The sequence below is a fragment of the Oratosquilla oratoria genome, chromosome 23 (genome assembly GCF_046742065.1).
Source record: "Oratosquilla oratoria isolate Oo_2021 chromosome 23, ASM4674206v1, whole genome shotgun sequence".
Classification (NCBI taxonomy): Eukaryota; Metazoa; Arthropoda; class Malacostraca; order Stomatopoda; family Squillidae; genus Oratosquilla; species Oratosquilla oratoria.
Genome location: NC_134799.1, coordinates 53,066,735 through 53,093,691, shown reverse-complemented (window position 1 = coordinate 53,093,691; position 26,957 = coordinate 53,066,735). Strand labels below are relative to the sequence as shown.

At 40.2% G+C, this 26,957-nt stretch overlaps 1 protein-coding gene across 2 annotated transcripts in view; it reads left to right on the top strand.

The window, feature by feature from the left end:
• The window catches only part of spin (lysolipid transporter protein spinster), a gene marked incomplete at its 3' end in the record, with an annotated part of 102,565 nt that extends 78,900 nt beyond the window's left edge, over positions 1 to 23,665 (top strand). For both annotated transcript variants that reach the window (XM_076207110.1, XM_076207109.1), the window contains 6 exon segments: positions 17,442 to 17,593; positions 21,911 to 22,135; positions 22,498 to 22,629; positions 22,744 to 22,833; positions 22,984 to 23,155; positions 23,567 to 23,665. In XM_076207110.1, the coding sequence (XP_076063225.1) occupies positions 17,442 to 17,593; positions 21,911 to 22,135; positions 22,498 to 22,629; positions 22,744 to 22,833; positions 22,984 to 23,155; positions 23,567 to 23,665 (870 nt within the window).
• Between the last annotated feature and the right edge of the window lie 3,292 nt (positions 23,666 to 26,957).

Here is a 26,957-nt window from a genome sequence, read left to right as displayed (position 1 = left end):
TGCAATATATTATATATACCATAAGTAAATTTGTAAATCCATTTCAAGTAAATGGTGTTTTTATGGTATACTTGATACCATGTTAGTTCCTGTAAAATAACTGATGCCTGAGTGATGTCACTGAGTGATGAGATATGCAGTCAAGAGTTTTTACAAAGTAGAAGAACCTGTATTAGAAATAGAAATGAAGAGAGAGTGGTTTGAGGTAAAGGTGGAACTTTGCCAAGGAAGTGTAAAGCCACCTTTGCTGTTCAATTTATACATGGTTGGGGTGATGCAAGAGGTAAATGAAAGGGTAATGGGCTGAGGATTGGAGATGATTTTAAAGAAAATGGAGAAAAATGGGAGATAAGCCAGTTGTTTGCTGATGACACTGCACTTGTAGCAGGATCAGAGGTGGGATTAAGGAAGTTAGTGACGGAGTTTGGGAAGGTGTGCAAAAGAAGAAAGTTGAAGATAGACCTCCTAACCTCAGCATTGAGCAGACTGATCCCCTGATTTATGAAATTCACAGAGCGTCCCAGTACAAAAGCATTGTGGTCATGGGAGATTTTAATTATGGAAACACTGACTGGGAAACTTTAATAGGAGATCAGGAAACGAAGAAATTCCTAGATGTGGTGCAGGATAATTTCCTAAAACAAGTGATTACCGATCCTACGAGGGGAGGAAATACCCTGGACTTAGTTTTAACTAATAATGAGCACCTAATGAGCAATGTAAAAGTGGGAGATAGTCTAGGCTCTAGCGATCATCAAGAAATAAGATTTAATATTATTTGGGTAGAATTAAAAAGTACGAATAACGTCCAAGTACCAGACTTCAGGAGAGCAAACTTTGAAAATATAAAAACCTATTTGAAATTGAATATGAAAATTTATACGGACTTTATGGACGTTTCAGACATTGTTGATGGGGTCAGGTCTAGGTACTTGACCAGGGGTCAGGTCTTGACCACAGATCGGGTCATGGAGGGTAATATGCATACCTTCGGTCAGGTTACTTGGGGGCGGGGGCTCAACAGATAGGTCAGCAATTTGGATGAAATGTATAACAATCTAACTTATCTAATTATTAATACACAAAATACATTTATCCCCCTGAAGTCAATACGGAAAAATAGTAATACAGGTAGTCCTCACTTTACGCGCTAGATGCGTTCCAAAAGGCAGCGCGTAATGTGAATTTCGCGTAATGTGAGGAATTAAACTCACTACTTTGCTGTTACAAGTGTTTCCAATACCATAATCCTTCCTGCAGCTGAGCCACGAGCTAAGCATATAACCTCTGACCTGCCTTGTTGTTGTTGATTTACCACCACATATGGGATCACGGGTTAATTGGCCTTTACGCCTTGATAAGTAGCGTCCCTCTGCTGATCTGCACGCTGTTGTTGTTGTTGTAGCGGCAGCTTATTGCGATTCAAGGATGAATAAATTTCTTTCAAGTTTTTTTCTACATTCATTTTTATTTTACTTTTATGAAAATAAAATTACCCTTGGACAATGAAAAAAATCATGGGTCAGGAAACCATCCCGCAAGCTGAGATGTTGCTCTCACACGTTTCCATACTGACAACAACACAACACTCACCGCTCGCTGTGTACTATTGTAGATTCCTAACTAGGCTTCACCCCCTGACGTGTCACTGCGCGCTATATCGGACTCGGTGTGTGTGTGTGATGTTTGTGGTGAGGCAGGGGCGGCAGGGTCATCGGGAGCGTCCATCTCCGATTCGGTGCCTGTCTCCGATTCGCTGGTTAGCTGACTTGGTGTGCGTTGTCGGAAGAAGTTTGTGATCGGCTGTTGTTTTGTCTTTTGTTGTTTTTCTTTTAACATAGCATTATAGCAAGCCATGTTCTCCATCACACGTCGTATGATGGTGCTGCTCCTCTCGACATTAGGATCATTCTCCTCTATGACCCTCATTGCATGCATCAACGAGTCCATACACTCAGACAAGTTGGCAGCTGTGAGGGCTCGCTGTGGTCCTGGTGATGCTGCTGCTGCTGCTGCTTCCTCTTTCTCCTCCATCATTTTCACTCTCTCTTTCTCGATGTCAAACAAATCTTCATTGGAGAGCTCTTGTGTGTGAGACTGAAGCAAGTTGTCGATGTCCTCCTCTTCCAAATCCTCGAAGCCAACTTGCTGTGCTAGACGCAGACTTTTAACGTTGGCCTTGGCTACATTGTCGTCTATGCTGTATCCTTTGAAGTCGTGGACGAATTGAGGACACAATTTTTTCCAGACTCCATTGCAGCATGATGTTGGCACTTCACTCCACGAATCCTTGATGAAGGTTAGAGCATCTTTTACCGTGAACTGCCGCCAATAATCACGGACTGAGATGTTTTGTTGCTCCGTCACTTTCACAAGGTTCGCCAATGTTGAACGTAGATAATACGCCTTGAATGTCGAGATTATCCCTTGGTCACAAGGCTGGATGAGCGAGGTCGTGTTTGGCGGTAAAAACACGATCTTGATGTTGTTGCTGATATCGGCCAGGTATGCTGGGTGACTTGGCGCGTTGTCCACAATCAACAAGATCTTGAAGGGGATGTTTTCTTTGTTGCAGTACACCTCCAGCTCCCTGTGCAGTTTATTCTTGAAATAATCGCCAAACACTGTCCCAGTCATCCAGCCCTTCGAGTTGGCGTACCAGTACACTGGCAGAAAGGCCTTGTCGTAACCCTGGCCAAAAAAAAAGAAACGTAAGATTTTATACGGTCTAAAAAATTCATTCGCACAATCTTTTGCATAGAAAATGGTAACATGGAATAAGGTTAGTTTTACAACTCTTACCTTGAGGGCTCGAGGATTCTCTGAGTGATACACAAGTGCTGGCTTGAGTTTGTAGTCGCCCTCTGCATTGGCCCCCAACAGCAGCGTTAAGCGGTCCTTAGATGCCTTGAATCCGGGGGCAGAAGCTTCCTCTTTGGAGATGTAGGTGCGGTTGGGTAGTTTCTTCCAATAGAGGCCGGTTTCGTCGATGTTGAACACTTGCTTTGATGAATAATTCCCGTCTTCTATAATTTTCTTGAGCTCTTCTGGGAATTCGGCTGCAGCTCGAGCATCAGCTGAAGAAGCTTCCCCAACCAACTTCAAATTATGAAAACTGTGCCTTTTTTGAAATTTATTAAACCACCCGTTGCTGGCAGAAAAAGGCTTCTTGTCCCCTTCAATGCTGTCATAAATAGACAGCGCCTTCACCTTAATCAGCGCCAAGCTAACCGGCACACGAGTCTTATTTTGATGCTCAATCCAAGTTGCAAGCATCTTCTCCATCCTTTCCATCTCCATAGGGCGAGAATATGATGACTTGTTAGCTTGTAGAGGCATTCCTGATTTGGCAGCTTCACGAATCTTGGTGGAGTTTTGTTTTATGGTCCTCACCGTAGACTCGCTGAGGCCCATTGCCGCCACAATCACATTGTTTCTCTGCCCTTTATCTAACCTGTCCAGAACTTCCAGCTTTTGCTCCAATGTCAATGTCTTCCTTGCTTTCTTCTGCCTACCATCACAGGCTGGAAATGTCGCTGGGCGCTTGGGAGCCATGGTAAACAAGAACACTGATGATTTGATGAACACAGAGATGCTGACACAACGAAGCGTTGGTAAACAATGAGCTTGGTGGCGAGAGGGATGCGGAGGCTGGAATCAGCTAGCGTCACCTAGCGGCTGCCTTACGGAACTAAATCGCAGCCCGCGTATTTTAACTTTCCGGATTTCGCGTTACTCTGAGGAATTTGTGTAATGTGAGGAATACCCCCTAGTTTTGGACACCGCTTTAATGTGAAATCGCGTAATGTGAACCTGCGTAAAACGAGGATTACCTGTACTCCTAAATGGATGACGGACAGATTGAAATATGAGATCGAAATGAAAAGAGGACTTTACATGAAAATAAAAAACAGGGAACCACACCTTAGATCAAGATATAACAAAATGGCAAATCTGGTCAAAAAGAATACACAGTGAAACGTAATTATGAAATTAAGGTTGCTAGTCAAGCAAGATCCAACCCAAAGGGTTTCTTTCATCTCTATAGAACAAAAAATAAAGAAAGAATAGGACCAATTAAAAACAATGAAAGTGTAGTGATAGAATCGGAGGAAAAAATGAATGAGGATTTTAACAATTATTTTCTATTGGTGTGTACTAATAAGAGGTTAGATATAGTACCTGACTGCAATCTGATTTTCAGAGGGGATGAAGAAAGTAGTCTATCTAATATCAGGATTAATAAAGAAGTAGTCAAGCAGATTGAAAGACTACAAAATCCCCGGGTCCAGACGAAATTTTTCCGAGAATGCTTAAGGAGTGTAAATTTGAAATTGGGACCAGTTAACTGAAATATTTAATAAATCTGTAGACACTGGTTTTGTGCCTACTGCTTAGAGGCAAGCAAATGTTGTTCCTGTTTTTAAGAAGGGAGATATATCGTCTATATGCAACTACAGGCCAATCAGTTTGACATCGGTTAGGAAAAATGCTTGAATCGGTAATAATAAATAGACTCGGAGAACACATCGAAAGACATAATTTAATTTGTGATTCACAGCATAGTTTCTCCAAGGGTAAGTCATGTGTGACTAATCTTTTATCCTTTTACACTAAAGTATATAAGGCGTCAGATAACAATGATAATTACAATGTTATTTACCTTGACTTTAGCAAAGCGTTTGACAAGGTGCCACACCAGAGACTACTAAATAAAATCAAAGCCCATGGCATAGGAGGAAAAGTGTTAGAATGGATTAGAGCTTAGATTAGTAACAGAAAACAGTGGGTCACTGTAAATGGAGTAAAATCTAGGTGGGGCAATGTTACTAGTGGGGTCCCCCAGGGCTCGGTTTTGGGTCCCTTGTTGTTCATTATGTACATAAATGACTTAGATGATGGGATAAATAGTGATGTTAGTAAGTTTGCGGACGACACTAAAATAGGACGCCTAATTAGGTCAGGAGACGATGCAGAGATTCTGCAGGATGATCTTAACAAATTGTTCACATGGTCAGTGAAATGGCAAATGAACTTCAATATCTCTAAGTGTAGTGTGTTAAACATAGGGCTTTTAGAGAAAACTGAGTGCAAGAGAGACTTGGGAGTTCTAGTGAGTCCGGACTGTAAAACCAGGAAACTGTGCATTAGGGCCAGGAATAAAGCTAACAAAGCATTAGATTTCATTGCTAGGACGGTAACGAATAGAATTGCAGAGTTAATTATTAAACTCTAGCGATAGTTAGACCCATCCTTGACTATGCGGTACAGTTTTGGTCTCCGTTCTACAGAATGGATATCAATTCACTAGAATCAGTACAGAGAAGAATGACCAAAATTGACTCCGAAATTTGCCTTACAAAGAGAGGTTTAGACACCTTAACCTCTTCACTCCGGGGCACATCGCACGTCTGGCAGCATTAGCTGCCCGATGTGCGATGTTGCGTCATAATAATCGCATTATAAAAAATAAAGTCAGTGCTCAATCGTTCGTTCTCTTTCACCCGTGTATTTTGATATCCATAGAAAATTGATGAAGCCAGTTTAGAGAGAATGGAAATTACATAGGTATGACTACAATAAATATAATCAAGATGCCGACGTCGGCATCATCGAATACCCACATGCTCTTCATGCCGCCTACGTAGGCGTCACTGTATGGAAGTGGTTAACTTACTCTCTGTGGAAAGACGCAGAGTGCGGGGTGATCTAATAGAGGTGTTCAAGTGGATCAAAGACTTTAAGGCGACGTCCATTAGAAAATAAAACTTTTTTTATTGGGGTGAAAGTGGCTGAGATTTTTTCCTAATAACTGTCTTGTCTCAGAGAAGATACCACTGAGTTTTCAAGTCATTTATGCTTATACTTTTTTTATTGTGATTTTTTTTTTCATTATCGAGGGGTAATTTTTGAAAATTTTGAAATTGATTCAGAGGATAGACCTTTGACTGGATATTGATTATTTTTTGTCTTTATAATGGGCTAAGATAGATGAAGAAACAGAGTCACAAGTATGATGTTCTGATCAGTCTGTTATGAGAAAAAAAAAAATCCAAAGTAAGTTGATGAAAAAAAAAAAAAAAAAAAAAAAAAAAATCCTACTAATCCTTGACAGAGGGATATAAATCTGCCACCAAATGTTCTCCCAATGATGCTGAATCTGAAAAGGACTTGCATTTGAAAATCAGTGAAGGCATTTTAAGATATGAATCAAGTTAAATGTGCAAAAATCAAGTTTTTCAGGAATGAGTTGTTGTTGTTGTTGTCGTTCCCTAGACTGTCTGTCCGAGCAGTCCCGTCTCCCCAAGGAAGGCCACAGCCGAAACTGGGTTTTCCCACAAATCCTTTATAGAGTGTATGTTGTGTTGTTTGCGTGCATGATTGTGTATAATGCAGTCTTCCATTATGTGTTGTATGGTATGGGGTGAAGTGTTACATCCTGGGCAGCTGTTCACAACACGGTCGTCCAGCCTCTTCTGGTAGCTTAGAAGTGCTGGGTGGTGACCGCATCGCAGTCTGGCCAAGTGGACTCTGTCCTTTTGTGAGAGAGAGGATTCAGAAGGGTGGATATCAGGGGGTCTGGCATGCAGCAGTGTGTTGTCTTTCAGTGTGTTAATGGAGCGGTGAGTGATATGATTATGAATATGTTTCCGGAGGCTGGTATTTGGTGGTTGTGGAGGAAGAGAAGAGAGTATCTGTGCGTAATAAAGGTCTTTGGGTGTAGTTTTAATGTTTCTTGGTGTGTGTGGGTGTTCTGCTATGTAGTGTAGCGGGTGTGATGTGTTTGTGGTGGCTGCAGCAGGTGTTTGTGTGCCTCTCATGTCGAGGTGGTCCTTGACTTTGAGGACTTTTGTTTCATGGTGTAAATGGTCTGTAGATGTTGTATTTGTGCAGCCTGTAATTGTTTTTAGGGCTTTGTTTTGTATGATTTGAAGGGTGTTGTGGTGTGTCTCACTGAGATTAGGAGCCCATGCAGGACTCGCATAATTCATCACTGAGCGTATGCATTGTTTGTATATTGTTATATTAGTTTCTTTGTTTTGTCCAAATGTTGTTCCAGTGATTGACTTAAGTGCGTTAAGTCTAGGTGTGCATTTGTTTTTTATGTTTGTGAGGTGTTGTTTGAAAGACATGGATGTATCGTATGTTACACCAAGAATTTTCGGTGTGTTTGTGTGTGGTATTAGAGTGTTGTTGATGTAGAGATGAGGTATGTATTTGTGTTCTTTTGTCCAGTTGGTGAGAAGTGTTGCTGTAGATTTGGTTGGAGCTATTTTGAGTCTGTTTGTGATGAACCATGTGTTGAGTGTGTCAAGGTAAGGCTGGATTATTTCTGCAGCTTTGTCTGTGTTACGATGTGTGCATGTGATTGTTATGTCATCTGCGTAGGAAGAGATTTGTATTTCTGAGGTGTCTGGTGTGGGTAAGTCATGCATGTATAGATTAAATAATGTGGGGGATAGAACTGAGCCCTGTGGTACTCCGTTCTTAATGTTTCTGATGTGCGATGATTGGCCATTATATGACACATGAGCATTCCTGCCTGCCAGATAATTGGCCAGCCATCTTTTGGTGTTATTGTGCATGTCTGTGTTATATATTTTATTTGTTAGGTTGTGGCGGGGGATAGCATCAAAAGCTTTACTAATGTCCAATGTTATAAGAAGTGTTCTGTGGTGGGGCCTATCTGAATTGATGCCATCTAAAATTCTTTGTGTGAGGTTTGTCAGAAGAGTGTTTGTGGAGTGTAGTGGCCTAAAACCGTGTTGTGAGTCAGCAAGGGGAATATATGGTGTGACAAGTTTAAGTATTAGGCGTTCAATGAGTTTAGAGGGGGTGCAGAGAAGTGTGATTGGGCAGTGCGATGTTGGGATTGTTGGGTCTTTGTTCGGTTTTGGAATGGTGATTATTTTACCATGCTTCCAGATGTCGGGTATAGTGTTGTGTGAATAGCTGTAGTTTGCAATGTTTGTGAGTGCGTGTATACCTTGTGGTCCAATGTGTTTTAGGTGGATGTTGCTTATGTTATCAGGGCCACAGGCAGATGAGTGCTTGAGATTATGCATTATGAGTTTTGTCTGACTGTCTATGAAAAGAGTAGGGTGGTGCCTATGATACCCTTTCAACACCATAACATCCTAAATAATGAAAGGGGACCAGTAGCCATGAACAAAACTATGACACTCATTCCTGACCCTTCATAGTCAGGAATGAGTGTCATAGTTTTGTTCATGGCTACTGGTCCCCTTTCATTATTTAGGATGTTATGGTGTTGAAAGGGTATCATAGGCACCACCCTACTCTTTATTGCTAGCTTTTGATTAATTACAGGTTTATATGATGAATCCAGTTATCCACCAGAGTTATATTGCTCAGGTTCCAAGCGTGCACTTTTCCTTTTCTTGGCGCGATGCATCTTTGGCGACAGACTATCTTTATCTGCCATCCTAAGCTGTTTTATGGCAGCACTGGTTGTTGTCCCTCTTGCTGATGGCATATATGCAAATTCATAACCAAAGATGTGGTTCAGAACTGCAACTTGAGCACAGAACTGAACTCTAGAAAATAGTATGTCTCATTCACTTGAAAGACAAGTTATGAATAAGTCACGTTCACATACTGTACGACAGTACGCTAAGCAGTCAGGTCCCTGTTGCCATATTGTATGCTATTATTTATCATACAAAAGCATAAATATTGTGCAAAATACGCAGCTTCTTTTGTTAGCAAATATATGTAACAACAGGAAATGTGATATGCAGTACGCAGCGGACACGACCCAGCCACACAGGGGGGTTACTGTATTATATTTTTTTAGATAGTAAAAATCAAGATACAACATCCATACTTGGTCTTGAGATGGCTAATGAGCAACACTTTTAGAGGAAATATTTTCAGATTTTTTTTTTTTTTCTTTTTTCTTTCTGATGGACGATTCATACTGTACGCTACGCAGTCAGGTCCCTGTTGCCATATCGTATGCTATTATTTATCATACAAAAGCATAAATATTGTGCAAAATATGCAGCTTCTTTTGTTAGCAAATATATGTAACAACAGAAAACGTGATATGCAGTACGCAGCGCACACAACCCAGCCACAGTAGGGTAGGGGGGGTACTGTATTATATTTTTTTTAGATAGTAAAAATTAAGATATAACATCCATACTCAGCCATGAGATAGCTAATGAGCAACACTTTTAGAGGAAATATTTTCAGTATTTTTTTTTTTTTTTTTTCGTGATTTTCTGATGGACGAGCTCCTTAACAAGGGTGATGCAAACAAGGTCATCATATTAAAACAACAGGGCAGGACTCACAGTAATGGTTATAAACTGGACAAATTTAGATTTAAGAAGGAAATAGGCAAGAATTGGTTTACTAATAGGGTGGTTGACGAATGGAATAAACTTAGTAACCACGTAGTAAGAACTGAAACTATCAGTTGTTTTAAGAAACAATTAGACAACTTTATGGATGGGGTGACAGGTGGTGATGGATACGGAGCTGCCTAGTGTAGGCCTTATGGTCTCTTGCAGTCTCCTTCATTCATACGTTCTTATGTTCTTATAAAGATGGGTAAAAATAAGGTGATGAGATGTACAAGGGGAGAATGTGGCAACAAATTGAAGTGAATATTAAAGGAGAGAGACCGGAGGAAGTGGATGGTTTTAGATTCTTGGATGCGAATGTGGCAGGAAAGGGAAAAGTGAAGGTAGAATGTAGATAGAGAGAAGCAAGTATATCCCTTGGGGGATTGAAAAGAAATAGACAGTTGAGAATGGATGCTAAGAGGAGATTGTATGAAGGAGTGATTGTGCCGACAGCACTATGGGGCAGAAACATGGAAATAAGAGAGGAAGAGTTTGTATTTACCTTGTTGTATTTTACAAGAAGGGGAGCTATGTTTATGTTGTCCTGCCTTTGTATCTTGCAGTGTCTAGTTTGCTCTTAAATTCATGAGTGGTTTTTGCACACAACACTGTTTCGTCCAGTTTGTTCCAAGCGTCCACCACTCTGTGTGGAAAACTGTTCTTCTTCAGATCTGTTCTATAACTATCTTTTTTTGTGTTTCTTTCCATGTCCTCTTGTGTTTCTCTTGTCCCAGTTTAACAAGTCCTCTCTATTGAGTATTTCTGTGCCCTTCATGATTCTATAGATGGTCAGTAGGTCGCCTCTCTTTGCTCCAAAGTTGGTAACTCCAATTTCACCAGTCTCTTCATATGACAAGTTTGAAAGTGCTGGAACCATTTTTGTAGCTCTGCTCTCTGGATTCTTCTCAATTTTCTTTATATTCTTTTTGGTACTGGGTGACCACAATGTCGCCACATATTCCAGTGTCCTCATCAGTGTGACTAATATTTTTTTAATAATTTCTTTGTCCAAATAGGTAGATGCCACTTTTATTGATCTTAGCAAGTTATAGGATTCTCCAACAATTTTGTGTATTTGTTTATCATAGGACAAGTCGTTTGAGATAATTACTCCCAAATCTTTTTCAGATCCCGCTCTCTTTACCTCCTTAGTTCCAATTTTATATTGTCCTGATATCCTACTTTTACTTTTTTCGAGCTCCATTATGCTACACTTCTTAATGTTGAAGTCCACTTCCCATTTCTGACTCCACTTCCAAACCTTGTTCAGGTCTTCTTGTAGTGATTTGCAATCTGTTTTGGTTTTTACTCTCCTCAACAATTTAGCATAATCTGCAAAGAAGCTCGTGTAACAATCCACATCATCATCCATGTTATTCACATAAATAGCGAACATTAATGGAGCCAATACAGATCCTTGAGGAATTCCACAAACCACTTCCTTCCAACCTGTTTTTTGAGTACTACCATCTTTCTACCATTCAGGAAGTCCTCCATCCAGGGATGGAATGGGTGGGAATGATTTTATGCCATTTCCTTTTTGGCTACCTCCCTTGTAAGGGGGAAAGATCCTTGGTATATGTATGTATATGTAGTCCAAGAAAGCTCAATCAGCCCATCCATCTTTTTCTTATATCTATTAGTCTTGAGTAAAAACAGATTAAATTTGTGGTACATGATCTTCCCTGTCTGAACCCAAATTACCTTGTATCCCTCCCATGTTTTCCAATTTTTTTTTTTATAATTTTTTGTGTGGTACATTGTTGAAATGTTCCACATAAGAGAAGAAGAGAGAAGGAGTTTGAATGTGTTTGAGATGAGGTGTCTGAGAAGTATGGTGGGGTTACTAGGCTGGATAGAGTGAGAAATGAGGAGGTGAGGAGGAGAACAGGGGTGAAAAAGGATCTGGGAGATAGGGTTGATGAAAGAATATTAGGATGGTTTGGACACATGGAAAGAATGAGTGAAGAAAGACTAGTAAAAGAGGTATGGAAGGCAGATGTGGAGGGAGTGAACATGAGGGGACGTCCTAGGATGAGGTGGATGGATGGGGTGAAGGGGGCTTTGGGGAAGAGGGGAATGTCTGTTGAGGAAGGAAGGGAGAGGACGGAAGACAGAGGTGAGTGGAGAATGGTTGTATATGGATGATGTTGTGACTGCATGAGGAGGAATGGGCGGGGGGGTGGGGTAGTATGTGTGAGTAAATTTTGACGCAGCCCGAAGGGATTTCTCCCCGTCCTTGCCTTATATGCAAAGGGGGACGGAGAGGGGGGGTCGCCGATTAAATGAAGCGGCCTTGCTGTGGATGCACTGTGTCTTGCGACACTGCTTCTGACCCAGGGCGGTGGGCAGGGTGCAGGGATGACCCGTCATCCAGGAGGTGCTCAGATGAGAGGGAGGGTGGGAGGGGTGTGGAGTGTATTTAGGGATGAAATGGGTGGGAGTGTTTTTATGCCTTTCCCTTTTTGGCTACCTCCCTTGTAAGGGGAAAAAAGCCTTGGTATATGTATGTACATTGTTGAAAGCTTTTTGTACGAGTAAGTCCAAGAAAGCACAATCAGCCCATCTATTTTTTTCTTATATCTATTAGTCTTGAGTAAAAACATGATCTTCCCTGTCTGAACCCAAATTGTCTTGGGTTTATTATTTTCTTCTAGGTGTTTCACCGAACTTCTTAATAATTTTCTCACAAATTTTAGCTAGTGCTTGTTAGTGAGACCAGTCTATAATTAGCTGGTTCTTCCTTGTTTCCTCCATTATGTATTGGTACAATGTTGGCATTTTTCCAGTCTTTTGGTATTTTTCCTTCTTTAAGTGAGCAACTTATGTTAAATATTTTGTCCATTAGTTCTTCTTTGCATTCTTTTAGTATCAAATTTGCAATTCTGTCCGGGCTGTGCGATTTCCTAACAACAAGGTTTGTTAATTGCTCCATTATTTCTTTTTGTGTTGTTATTATTTCACTCATGGGGGGGGGGGGAGATTACACTTTGCTTCCTTTGTCCCAATACTGTACCTTCTCTTTAGTGAAACTGACTTGAAGTGATTATTTGTGTCTTCAGCCATTTCTAGATCTTCTGTGTATTCTGTATTTCCTTGGTGTAGTTTCACCATTTCCTGTTTATTTTTAAGTTTACCATTTACATATAGAATAGTTTGGGCTGCACTCTGCATTTTTCTATAATGTCTTTTTCATGGTTCCTTTTTCCTTCTCATTACACTTTTACATACTCGTTTCTATGGTTTAAATTATTTCCCATTTTCCAGGTTTTTTTATCTTTTCTCCATCTTTTCCAAGCTTTGTCTCTTCTATCTTTTGCCACACTGCATCTTCTATTGAACCAGCATTTAATGTACACTCTCTTGTTTCTGTCTTAGTACGTACCTATTCTTCCATTATAGTTATCCATCAAAATATCCCATTTTTCTTCAACTTTTCCCTCTTCATGTAGAATTTTTCACAATTTGCATTTTGAAAGAATTCATTAGTTTTCCAAAGTCCATTTTGCTGTACATCAATCTTCCTTTTCTATACTTTTCATTTCTCTCCAAATATATTGCTTCCTTTAGTTCAGTCTGTAAGTATATGGTTTCTCTTTCCAATGGTGTCTTGTATTCAATTTTATCCACAATTTCAGGTTCTGTTGTAAATATTAAATCCAGTCTCAACAGTTCCTCATTACTTCTATATCTGGTATTTTCATTGACCCATTGTGTCATTGTATATTCCATGGTCATGTCTAGTAATACATTACCCCACAAATCCTCTCTGCCTTACATTGTCATTTCCTCCCAACAAATTTCTTTGCAGTTAAAGTCCCCCATAATTACCAGGTTACCTCTGCCCTTTAGTAGCTTGTTTAATGAATGCCTTGTATCTTCTAGCATTTTCATATATTCATTCTCTTTCCAAGAGCTCGTTTTTGGGGGCGCATAAATCACCACAAACTTTTTACCTTTCATGATCCTGTCTTCGATTTTTATCATGATCAGTTCTATATTGCCTTTACCCTCAGTAATCTTTGTCACATTCAAGTTTTTCTTTGCCAAGAACTTGATTCTTCCTCCCTGTTTCTTGTTTCTGTTTTTAGTGCAATAATTGTATAACCTTTGTCCAACTTTATTAGGTGGTATTGAACACCTTAATTTCATCTCCAGAATTCCCATTATGTCTGGTTTTTCATAAAACGGGTAATCATTTAGTTAATTCAGTCCTGAAATTAAACTGTCAATGTTAGTATAGATCACTTTTAATTTTTTTCTTTCTCCATTTTGTTTTCTGTTTTTGCTTCATCCATTCTGATGTAACATTTTCTCAGTCTTGTGTTGATTACCCTCCAATAGAATTCCTTGCTTTCAGTCTCTATTCTCTTTGCATTTTTTTCCTTAGCTTCATCTTTTAGTGTCTTCTCTTTTTCTAATTCTTCAACACTTATTTCTCTTTTTATCCATATCTTATTGTAATGTTCACTTCTTGCCAATTTGCTTGCTTTTTTTATGTCTTCTACCATTTGCAATCTTAGTTTTATCTTTAGGCAGGCCCGTGCAGAGGGAGGATGCTGGGGGTGCCTGACCACCTGCCCCTTTGCCCTGTGCCCCATAAGTGCCCTTCACAAAAATATATAAAAATTAATGAAAAATTATTTCATAGGCTTTTTCCATTCTTACCATTCAGAAATTATAATGTGGAAAATAGTGTTGCACCCTAATGGATAGATGCCAAATACGAATAATACAAAAGAGTGAAGTGCCCAATTTCCAGCTCAAAGCACCTGCCCCTTGCAATGTCTGTGCACATTACTGTCTTTAGGGGTCCATTTCTTTCCTTAGAATAATGTCCCATCCTATACACTTCATCTATATCTTTCTCTACTTCCTATATCTTTTAAGATTGCTATTGCTGTTTCTTTTTCTTCTTTTTTTCACATGTACCTTGCCAGACCATGTTTTTCCCTTAGTCCATATACCACAATAGATTTTTTTTCTATCCACTACATCTTTAACTCAATTTTCCTTTTCTTTAATTACTTGAATGGGTGTATGGGTGTATACATTTTCCTGTATTTGTTGTTGGACTGTTTCTCTAAAGGCAGTCTCTTCATTTTCTGTGTTTTCCTTCCATTTCTTAATTTTTTGCATACTTTCCTCGCATAAGTTTTCTTCAATTCTTTCAGTTATTTCTTGTGTTTGAGATGAAATGCCTGAGAAGTATGGTAGGGGTTACTAGGCTGGATAGAGGGAGAAATTATGGAGGTGAGGAGAAGAGGGAGTTGGAAAGGGAGTTGGGAGATAGGGTTGATGAAAGAGTATTGGGATGGTTTGGACATGTGGAAAGAATGAGTGAAGAAAGATTAGTAAAAGAGGTGTGGAAGGCAGAGGTGGGAAGAGTGAACATGAGGGCGTGACCAAGGATGAGATAGATGGCTGGGGTAAAAGGGGCATTGGGAAAGAGGGGAATGTCTGTTGAGGAAGGAAAGCAGAAGACAGAGGATAGAGGTGAGTAGAGAATGGTTGTGTATGGATGATGCTGTGATGCATGGGAGTGAGTGAGGGATAGGGGGGTTGAGGGAGTATGTGTGAGTGATATTTTGATGCAGTCTGAAGGGATTTCTCCCAATCTTCTTTTTCTGCATGAGGGGATGGAGAAGTGGGGGGGGGTCACCAATTAAATGAAGCAGCCTTGCTGTGGATGTGCTGTGTCTTACCATATTGCTTCTGACCCAGGGCAGTGGACAAGCTGCAGGGGAGACCAGTCATCCAGGAGGAACCAAGAAAAGAGGGAGGGAGGAAGGGATGGAGAATAGGAGTGGAGTATGTGGGGATGAAATGGGTGGGAGTGGATTTATGTCTATGATTTTGGGTTTCTCTCTTGTAAGGGAGAAAAGGGTATTAGTATATGTATATATGCATATTTAATAGAAATGTCAATAAACTATAGGTTACAAATATGAAACTGCACAGAAAAGCAGAGTTGATCCTAAGATTTTTCATATTACATCAGCAGAGATACAGGATGTTTAGGATAAATTTGACACTTTTTCGGAAAGGAAAGAAAAACATCATAGCCTGGCCAAAAATTGATATATTCTCAAAATTCAAAGTGCTTCTCTAAGAGGATCTTTTACCAAATACAACCCATTCAAAGAAGCCACCCTGAGCCTCCACCATGGCCTCCAAGGGGGACCTGAACTTACAGCACGTGGCCTTCACGGTGTCCTTCGAGAGACGCCTGAACACCAGTTTGATCCTGGCAATCAGCTTGTCCTTGATGTCTCAGACAGTACGATTGGTGTCTTTTTCAAATGTGCCCCACACATGATAGTCCATGGGGTTGCAATCAGGCAAGTTGGGGGGCCAGATGTTGGGACTGGTGAATTTGTAGAAGTTCTTAGACAGCCACTTCTGGGTTTTCACAGAGGTGTGACATGGAGCTGAGTCCTGCTGCCACACATATGGTCTTCCCACAGCCACCCTCTACACCCAGTACTTGACAACAGTGGACAAGAACTCAGTATAGCCATCTGAAGTGAGTCCCTCTTCAAAGATGTGGGGCAGCTTGACATGACCTTCGCTAGAAACACACCCAAAGACCATCACTGGAACTAACAACCCTGGAACAAAGAAGAGAAAGAGGAGATCTTCTGGCCATTTACAGAATCATGAAAGGTATGGGAGTCCTTGATAGAGATGATTTATTAAAGTGGGACAGAAGAAATACAAGAGGACACAAAAAGAAACTCAAAAAGGATAGTTATAGAAGAGATCTGAAAAAGGATAGTTTTCCACACAGTGATAGATGTCTGGAACAAGTTCAATGAAAAAATAGTATGTGCAAAAACCATACAAGAATTTAAGAACAACTAAATGCTGAGAGATACAAAGATGGGTCACTATGAGCATAGCTCCCCTCCTGTATAATACAACTAGGTAAATATAGTTTGAGGGAACTTGGTCTTCATGAAGTGTGGGACTTTGTGCAGACTGTAGGCTAGCCACCTGTTGTTCTGCACATTGTGCAACTGGCCCTGCAGAAGTTCTTCTCGTCTGAGAAGAACTAGAGCATCCCTGGATGGACTGGGTGTTTGACTAGACTTTTGTAAGGCACATTGGCGGTGAGTAGTTGGCCCTTGCGCCTCTTGAATGAGGAGTAGTTAAGATTCTCGTTCAATGCTTTCTTCATAGTCTCCACTCTAACACCCATCTCTCTTGCCAAGGTCCACATTGCCTTGCCTGGATCTTACTGCACTTTTTTTTTTTTTTTTAAACCAGCTTCTCAATGAATTTTGTTGTGTGGACAGTCAGAATGCCTGCAATGGTTCTTCCTGGTAGCCACTGCTTCCACATCTCCGTCACAATTCTCCAGCTCACGTCTCATGGCCTTCACGGAATTCAAGGAACACAGAGTTGCAAAGTTTTCCATATTTTTGAATGTGGCACGAATCATAATGATGCAGGTCACTCTCTTCCAATATTCCGGTGTTTTCCAGTCATCTATGCTCTAGCTCTCACACCCACCAATAGTACTTGGAATCAACTATCTGTTGCACTTTAACACTATTAAATCCTTCAAATGGTTCTGAAATGACAGAAGATAAAAAAAATGATCAAATTTATCCCAAACACCCTGTATAATACACATAAGCAGGGAGGTTACAATAGTCCGTAACCTGTTTAAGGTGTGGAGTTACCCACCTCTGAATAAATTATCTGGAATCATCCAGAGAAAAATAATAGAAGGGAGTCAGCTCAGGTGGATGAAAACTTGACAAAGTTATAAAAGATACAGTGCAATACATTTCATTGCTTTATTAGAAATATGTTACTTCTGAATTATTTTTCATTGTAAATGGATTGTTCCACCTGCCAACTCAATTATAGGTTTCCTTGAGTAAAATTTAAGAGGTACTGTGAACAAAAATATCCTTTTTCTGTCAGGGAGATTAAAATTCCTTGTTCTAATGGCTAGTAGAGTTGTATAAGTAGTGCTGAATTGCTTTCATCAAGCATTTGTAATGTAATATTTCTTTACAAGGGTAAGGTATATTGTAATTTAACTCTATTTTTCAGAATTATGGGTTATTCCTACTTTTCCGGTGTTTCGTAGGTGTGGGGGAAGCAAGTTACTCCACCATTGCCCCAACTATCATCTCCGACATGTTTGTCAAAGATTTACGTTCAAAGATGTTGGCATTGTTCTACTTTGCTATCCCAGTAGGAAGGTAGGTTATGAAAAGAGAACAAAGTTGTTGTTTCATGTTTAATTCCTTGTTTGCTTTTTTGGTATTGATTACAGTTATATGCCATTAATACTGTAGGGAATTTGGGGAATTGTGCAGACCAGAGTCACACATTTGTCTAATGTTAGGAAAAATATTTTTTTTCTTGCCTCCCCCCCCCCCTTTTTTTTTTTTTTTTTTTCCCTCACAAAGTCTCTATCCCATTATTTTCCGATGATCTTATGGTTGATGAAAAGAATGCTGTCATTGTATTCCTATGCTTGTCATGGGAGGGATATTTGTATGGGACTGATGGGGCTGTGAAATGTTGAGTTTGATGAGCTGTTTTAAAAAGGTTACTGTGTGATGTGGATGTAAATATGTTTATGTGAATATGCAGTGGTGCTAGTGGTATAGGTTGTGTATCTTTTTTAAACTTTTTGAATGGTATGTGTAAGCTATATTGTTGCCATTTAAGTATTTGTGTACTGGATGATATTTAAGTTCTCAAGATCTTCCATATGTATAATTTTTGCTTGTTTGTAATTTGTGGGGGGAAAGAATACTTCCAAGTATTTCCACTTGGATTGTAAGAGGCGAGAAAAAAGGGACAGGGGATTGGGACTAGGCATCCTTCTCCCTGTAGCTTCTCAGGGGACATTCCTAAAAAAAGTAAAGGCATAAGAGGGTCTAGGAGTTTACCAACCAGCACCCTAAGGTTTGGGTCTTTTAATGTGTGTGGATGCGGTATGGATGAGAGTAAAAGGGAAGAGATAGGTAGTATGTTTGTGAGAAGAAAGATGGATGTGTTGGCTTTGAGTGAAACTAAGTTGAAAGGGAAGGGTGAGTGTAAGATTGGGAGTGTAAGTGGGAGGTTATCAGGAGTGAAGAGAGGGCGAGGGAGGGAAGGGGTGGCTGTACTAGTAAGTGAAGAAATAGGTAAACGCGTAGTGGAGTGGAAGGAGGTTTCCTCACGCATAATGTGGATGAAGGTGAAACTGGGAAAGGAGATGTGGGTTTTTGTAAGTGCATATGGGCCTGGCAGTGAGAAGAGTGTAGAAGAAAGGGAGGCTTTTTGGATAGATTTAAATGAGTGCATAAAGGGATTAGGGAGAAATGTCAATGTAATAGTACTGGGAGACCTTGATGCTAGGGTAGGAAATGATCCAATTGATGGAGTGGTTGGGAAATGTGGAGTTCCAGGAAAGAATCATAGTGGAGAGTTGATGGTGGATATGTGTCTAGAAAGAGTTGATGATAGCAAATACAGTGTTTAAGAAGAAAGTCAAGCATAAGTACACATGGGAGAGGGTGGTGGATGGAAGGGTGGTAGATAGAGCGATAATGGATTATGTAGTGATAGATAGGATTATGATAGGAATAGTTAAGGATGTACATGTGCTAAGGGGGAAAGGGTGGGGGAATATCAGATCATTTTCTGGTGCAAGGTAAGTTGAGAATGGAGGATAGATGGAGAAAGAGGAAAAGGACTAAAGGTAGGGAGGTGCTTAGAGTGAACTCTTTAAATGAAAAAGAAAAGGAGGAATACAAGAAGAAGGTGAGGGAGGAGTGGGAGGGAGTGAAGGATAGAGTAGAGCTAGGAGTTGAGGAGGAATGGGGATGGTTCAAGGAGGGAGTCACAAAGTGTGCAAAGATGGTGTGTGGAACAAGAAGGACAGGAGGAAACAGAAGGAAGGGTAGTGAATGGTGGGATGAGGAAACAAAAAAGGTTGTAGAAGAGAAGCGAGCTTTCACAGATTGGTTACAAAATAGGACAAGGGAGTCATATGAGAGGTACAAAGAAAAGAAAAGTAAAGCAAAAGGTAAAGGAGGCAAAGAGGAGAGCAGATGTGAAATGGGGTAAGAGTATGACAGAAAATTTTGAAAGTAATAAAAAGATGTTTTGGAAAGAAATTAAGAGAGGAAGAGGAAGTGAATCAAGTAGAGAAGAAAAAGTAAAAGGTGCAGATGGGGAGATGATAATGGAAGAGAAGGTAGTAAGGGGAAGATGGGCAGAATATTTTAGGGAGTTGCTAAATGTGAAGGAGGATAGGGAGGGAAAGATAGCTGCAGTGGGAAATGCTAAGAAAATGACCGTGATTGAGTGAGGAAAATGGAGGAGAAATAAGGAAGGATGAAGTGAAGGCAGTTGTTAAGATGATGAAAGCAGGTAAGGCACCTGGTCTGGATGGATGCCATGCAGAATGTCTAAAGAAAGGAGGTACAGTGATGGTGGACTGGCTGGTGAGGTTATTTAATGTTTGCTGGAGAGAGGGTAGAGTGCCAGAGGACTGGAGGAGTGCCTGTATAGTTCCACTTTACAAGGGAAAAGGGGACAAGTGTGAATGTAGTAGTTTCAGAGGGATTAGCTTGTTAAGTGTAGTTGGGAAAGCTTATGGGAGGATCTTGATTGAGAGGATTAGGAGAGGAAGAGAGGGAGTAATTGGTGAGGAACAGTGTGGATTTAGGACGGGTAGAGGTTGTGTATATCAGAACTTTGTGGTAAGACAGATATGTGAGAAAGCTATAGGAAAGGGGAAAGATGTTTTTTGGGCTTTAATGGATCTGGAAAAGGCTTATGATATGGTAGACAGAAAGGCACTGTGGGAGGTTTTGCGGATATATGGGATAGGAGGAAAGCTTTTGGGAGCTGTCAAGAGTTTTTATGAGAGTAGTAGAGCTTGTGTCAGGATTGGAAATGGAGAGAGTGAGTGGTTCGAGGTAAAGGTGGGACTTCGTCAAGGATGCGGTATGTCGCCCCAGCTGTTCAACTTGTACATGGATGGGGTAGTGAGAGAAGTAAATGCAAGGGTAGTGGGCAAGGGATTGGAGATGGTTAAATAAAATGGAGAAAAGTGGGAGGTGAGCCAGCTGTTGTTTGCGGACGACACTGCGCTTGTGGCAGGATCGGAGGAGGGATTGAGGAAGTTGGTGACAGAGTTTGGGAGAGTGTGTGATAGAAGAAAGCTAAAGATAAATGTGGGTAAAAGTAAGGTGATGAGATGTTCAAGGGGTGAAAGTGGCACCAGACTGGAAATGAGCATGAAGGGAGAGCGACTGGAGGAAGTGGATAGTTTTAGATACTTGGGTGTGAATGTGGCAGGAAAAGTTGGAGTGGGGGTGGAGGTAGAATGTAGATTGAGAGAAGCGAGTAAATGCCTTGGTGGATTAAAAAGTGTAATGAGGAATAGACATTTGGGAATGGATTCTAAGAGTAGACTATATGAAGGAGTGATTGTGCCAACAGCACTGTATGGGGCAGAAACATGGAACATAAGAGAAGAAGAGAGAAGGAGTTTGAATGTGTTTGAGATGAGGTGTCTGAGAAGTATGATGGGAGTTACTAGGCTAGATAGAGTGAGAAATGAGGAGGTGAGGAGGAGAACGGGTGGAAAGGGAGTTGTTGTTGTCGTTCCCATTCACTGATCTACTTGCTCAGTCATTGCCAATGCGATAATCAAACAGTACACACCTTCACTCAACTGTGTCTGGCTGGTAACTGAGTTGTCACATGGGACTATGGCTGCTTATGCATGTGCAGTAGAGTCTTCTGTCAATGTCTGCCAATTTTTATAAAGATTATACTACCATTTCTGCAAATATTCATACATACATACATACATATACCAAGGCTTTTTCCCCCTTACTAGGGAGGTACCCAAAAAGGACAAGGCAAATATTCATAATGGCTGGATACTTTCTGGACAGACTTTGTATGCACTTGCAAATGGCTACATTTCCATCCCAGGCTTACCTTTACCTACATACTCGGTGACACTTCACTCCACTCTTACCAGTGACGTCACTAACCAACTGTGCAATGCATTCCTTACACCCTACCCATCATGTTCCCAAAGTCCAGCTCTCATTTTCCTTTGTTTCATTTCACACAATACTAACACAACCATCTCATGTACTACCTGTGACTTGACATTTGCTCTAGTTTGTACTGTATTCACACACATTTAACGTCTCAAGTTCTTTTGTTGGTTGGAGTTCTCTTTGACCTTGTCTTAATTTTTTGTATGAGAAAAATAAAGTTGGATATTCTTGGCCCCCTCACGGCCTATTGAGTTACTTTCTGTGACATTGACAGTGGCAGCATTCTTCTCCTCTTATCCCTCCTACCATATGAGTAGAGTTTACCCTAATAGACAAATGATGTGTGACTCTGTAATGATGCCCCAAAATATTCCCTGAAGTAGTGATTACATGTCCCCATACAATCAAAACCCTGTTATAGGGTACCTTTTAGGTGATGATAAAGGCTCGATATCTCATCATATAACATTTGTTTGCAGTATCATTTCTCTTTCACAGTGGCTTGGGCTATATTATTGGTGCAGAAGTAACACAGCTTGTTGGAAATAGTGGAAATCATTCTGAGGCTTGGCGTTGGGGATTGCGAGTAACTCCAGCTATGGGACTCATAGCTGTGCTTCTGATTTTGTTTGTACTTAAAGAACCTCCTCGTGGGGAAAGTGAAGGAGGGAATCAGCTAGAGGCAACCTCGTTCTGGGAAGATCTGAAATACCTCTTCACCAAGTAAGTGGTTTATGCTGAAGTATATTTGTCTATTTTCTACTGTTCCTGGAATATTTTGTGTACTCATGCTTATCTATATAAAGGATGTAGCATAGGTGAATTAATTAACTCACCATTCTCCATGGTGGTTGATATGCAAATTAAGAAATTGCTTGGTTGTTACATTTTACTTTGAGTACACAATTAGTAAAGAGATGTCCAGATTCATGTGTTATCTGAAGTGAAGCACTATCAGCAGCAAATATCATACAAATAATTTCTGACAGTCACCCCGGGATTGGGACCTTGGTTTGAGTCCCGGGGTGATTGTCGGAAATTATATTTGTGTTCCTATGTTTAACCTGTTTGTTTATTTTTTCCAGCCGAAGTTTCATTCTGTCAACACTTGCCTTCACATGTGTTACATATGTGGCAGGAGCATTGGCTTGGTGGGGTCCAATCTTTGTTGAAAGGGGGGTTAAAATACAGGAACATTCTAATATAAAGATAGATGAGTGAGTATTAGGATTTTATTGTACAGTGTGTATGCAGTATCTTGCTTTACATATATTGTAATTCTCTCCTTAAAGGATGGTTTGTTTATTTTGTACCAATTCCATGTTTTTCAGTGTTGCTTTTATCTTCGGTGCCATTGCAATGACAGCAGGATTACTTGGTGTTCCACTTGGCTCTTTCACAGGACAGAAACTTAGACAGAAGTATGTAAATATTCAAGGCTTCCACTTTAGGAGCACAGTTATTATACTTCATAATTGTGTATACTTACTCTGTGTAACTGTAAATCTTCACAGAATATTTTGTGGTGAAGAAAGTGGAAAAAGGTAACATCACCCATTCTCTGTATTTAGGATTCAAGCAGCTGATCCATTGGTGTGTGGTGTTGGGTTACTGTTGTCCACACCATTCCTTATTGGAGCTATGGCAATGGCTCAGACAAACACAGGTGCATCCTTTGCAGTTGTGTTCTTTGGGCAGCTTTTCCTCAACATGAACTGGGCAGTTGTGTCAGATATAGTATTGGTAAGTAATAGAAAATAGTGTGGTAAGTGTATATCATCACCCTCATGGCCATTGTAATAGTTTTGCTTCCTTGAGTTCCTTTGACTGGAAATTTATAGTCCCACAACAGCTGGCCATGATTCTCTCAGACCTGGCCATAGATCTCTTCAAGAATAAATTCATTATTCTTGTCTGTGTTGTATGTGGAGCTGTTTCTCTCACTGGCCAGGATTTACTGCTGAGGCAATTAAGTGATCTGGTGTCAATGAGGGATTGGATGAGTTTGTGAGGCTTGTTGGTTAATTGAAATAATAATTCATTTGCTTTGGGAGTAACCACCCCAATTGAATTGAATTAGTTTGTGTTAGCCATGGTAAATTCTGTAAATGAGAGAATTCATAAAATAAGAGAATTTATGTTTGTGTTTTACAGTACACAGTCATTCCAACACGGCGGTCCTCTGCAGAAGCCTTCCAGATTCTGTTCTCACATGCCCTTGGTGATGCAGGAAGTCCATATGTGGTTGGAAAGGTAAGGTTATGATTTATACTCATCATTCCTTATAAGGGGGTGGGTGATATGAGCACACACACTTTCATACAAAATAATGTGAGAAGAGATAAGAAACATAGAAAAGGAAGACTAATGTACAACAAAACTGACTTTAAAAAACTTAGAAAAAAAATTCAAAACGCAAACTGGGAAACGTTTTTAAATGAAGAAACAAAGATGGAAGAGAAATGGAACATATTAAAAGAAAAATACAAGGAGGGACCAGATAACTACATACCAAAGAAAAAACAAAAAAGGTTATACATAAAGTGTTGGTATAACAAAGTGTAGTGAAGCTAAAGATAGAAGAGACAAAGCCTGGAAAAGATGGAAAAAAGACCAAATGGCAAACATACATCAAACTAAGAAACGAATATGTAAAAAAATGCAAGGAAGAAAAAAGAAACTATGAAAAAGACATAATAGAAAAATGCAAGGACCAACCTAAACTATTCTACAGATATATAAATGACAAACTAAAAGACAAACACGAAATAGTGAAACTGTGCGAAAGAAATAAAGAATATATAGATGATGTAGAAATGGCTGAAATTATGATGAAACATTTTAAATCTGTATTCACAATTGAAAGCTCACAAAATTGGGAGGAAGGACAGAGAGAAAGAACCCCACAAAGAAAGAAATAATTGTCACACAGAAAGAAATAAGAGAACAAATAAAAAAAACCTTGACGTTAGAAAGTCACACGGGATGGATGGAATTGCAAATTGGATATTGAAAGAATGTATAGATGTAACAGACAAAATACACAAGATATTTGATTTTTCACTCAAAGAAGGAAAAGTACCACAAGATTGAAAAAATGCAAATATTGTACCAATATACAAAGGAGGGGACAAAGAAAACCCAACCAACTATAGACTGGTCTCCCTTACAAGTACTATAGCAAAAATATGCAAAAAAGTTTTCAAAAGTAAATGGATTAAACACTTGGAGGACAACAAACTACTAAATCCAAAACAATTTGGATTTAGAAGTGGAAGCTCGTGTGCCACAAATGTGCTTTTACTCAAGATTAACCCCTTCCATACGGTGCCACACACGTAGGCGTCATGAGGAGCAAGTGGATTTGCGACGCTGCCATATCGGCGTCTTGATTATATTTATTGTAGTCGCCCCTGTGTTTTTACATTCTCCCTAATCTGCTCTTAATCCCATTCTCTGTGGTTTTCAAAATTCACAGGTGAAAGAGAGAACGATCGATATAAGCGGTGACTATATTTTATGATGCGAGTATTATTACGACACGTCGTACGGCTGGCATTGGCTGCTGCCCGCGAGATTTAAGTCCCGTAGTGAAATGGTTAATAGAAACTATTCAAGAAAGGGACAGATGGGCAGATTGTGCCTTCCTAGATTTACAAAAGGCATTTGACAAAGTACCACACAAACAGCTGCCAAGAAAAATTGAAATTATAGGTGGAATAAAAGGAAAGTTATTGGAATGGATGAAAGATTTCTTGAACAGGAGAAAAATGAGTGGTACTAGGAGACAAGAACTCAAATTGGGAAGAAATGATAAGTGGAGTCCCACAAGGCTCTGTATTGGCTCCAATAATGTTTGCCATATATATAAATGACATGGATGAAGGTGTGGAATGTTATATGAACTTCTTCGGAGACGATGTGAAACTACCAAAGAGAGTAAGTACAGAAGAAGATTGCAAATCATTACAAGAAAACCTGGACAAAATCTGAAAATGGAGTCAGAAGAGTGAAGTGAATTTCAATATCAAGAAAGGTAGTATAGGAGAGAGGCCAAACGCAGAGTATGGGATCCAATGTATTTAACGTTTCACTTAGCAGGGCTTCCTCAGAAATAACATAGTGGGCAAACATCTGATTCCTTATACAGCCTGAGCTTGTGGTGAGAAATGAACATGAAACTGGTGTAAACACATACATATACCAAGGCTTTTTCCCCCTTACAAGGGAGGTAGCCAAAAAGAAAAAGGCATAAAATCATTCCCACCCATTTCATCCCTAAATACACTCCACTCCCCTCCACCCTCCCTCCCATCTTAGCACCTCCTGGATGACGGGTCATCCCTGTACCCTGTCCACTGCCCTGGGTCAGAAGCAGTGTCGCAAGTCACAGCACATCCACATCCATCCGCTCTGCCTTCTCACTCTGCTCTCCCTCTTCACCTCGCCTTGCCTCCTCACTTCCCTCTCCCTACTTGCCTTGCCCTGCCTCCTCTTCCTTGACTGTCTTTTTTTGAAAGAAATGGTGGAGTTTTGTCTGCATCATCTTTTTCTTTTTTTGATCTAACATCACTTTGTAACAGTTCAGCTCTGACGTAACTTTTCTGGCCACTGTTGCACTTCTGTTAATATTCAGATCTTTGGCTTCCAAGATATCCAGTCCTTCTCGTATAAACGAGAGTGCTTTTATGAGATCACTTTTGGTCAAGACTCTCTCGGGCTCTGGAGTTTCTGATATAGGCCGAGATGCAGCTGCCTCCAACTCTGCATTCTGTATTGTCTCCATCTCTAACAGTTCTTCATTAGTCATGTCCACTGTGTGCGATTCTAGCAGTTCAACAATGTCCATCTGCTCAAGTTGGTCAAACCTGGCTTCCCTGGCCGTGTCAAGACTTTCCTTGTTAGCTTTAGAGACATTTTCTAGGATGTCAAAGCCAACGAAATCGTACACCAACTGAGGACACAGATTTCCAAACCCCGTTTAGGCATTTCCTTGGCACTTTCTCCCAAGATTCTTTAATGAAGCAGAGAGCATCCTTGATGGTAAACTGCTTCCAATATTCCTTCACGGTCATCTTGTCTTTTTGTGTCCTCTCAACCATGTCAGTCAGGGTCAAACGTAGATAATACGACTTGAAGGTTTTAACAATTCAATGGTCACATGGCTGCAGAATGGAAGTGGTATTTGGTGGCAAGAAAGTGAGCTGGATGTTGTTGGAGAGATTTTCTATTGACGGGGGATGGCTGGGAGCATTATCTAAGATCAGGAGAAGCTTGAATGGAATCTCTTCCTTCTCGCAGTAAAGCTCTAACTCTTTCCAGTTTCCCAAAGTAGTCCCTGAATATGCTCCCTGTCATCCATCCTTTTCTGTTGGAATACCAGTAGCAGGGTAGGAAGGTCTTGACCCCTGTGAAGATACTAGAACAAACAAAATTAGTTTAGTGTGCCGTAAATTGTGAGTTGGTGACACAATTTTCTTTTTTGTTTTACATAAATATACCAAGGCTTTTTCCCCCTTACAAGGGAGGTAGCCAAAAAGGAAAA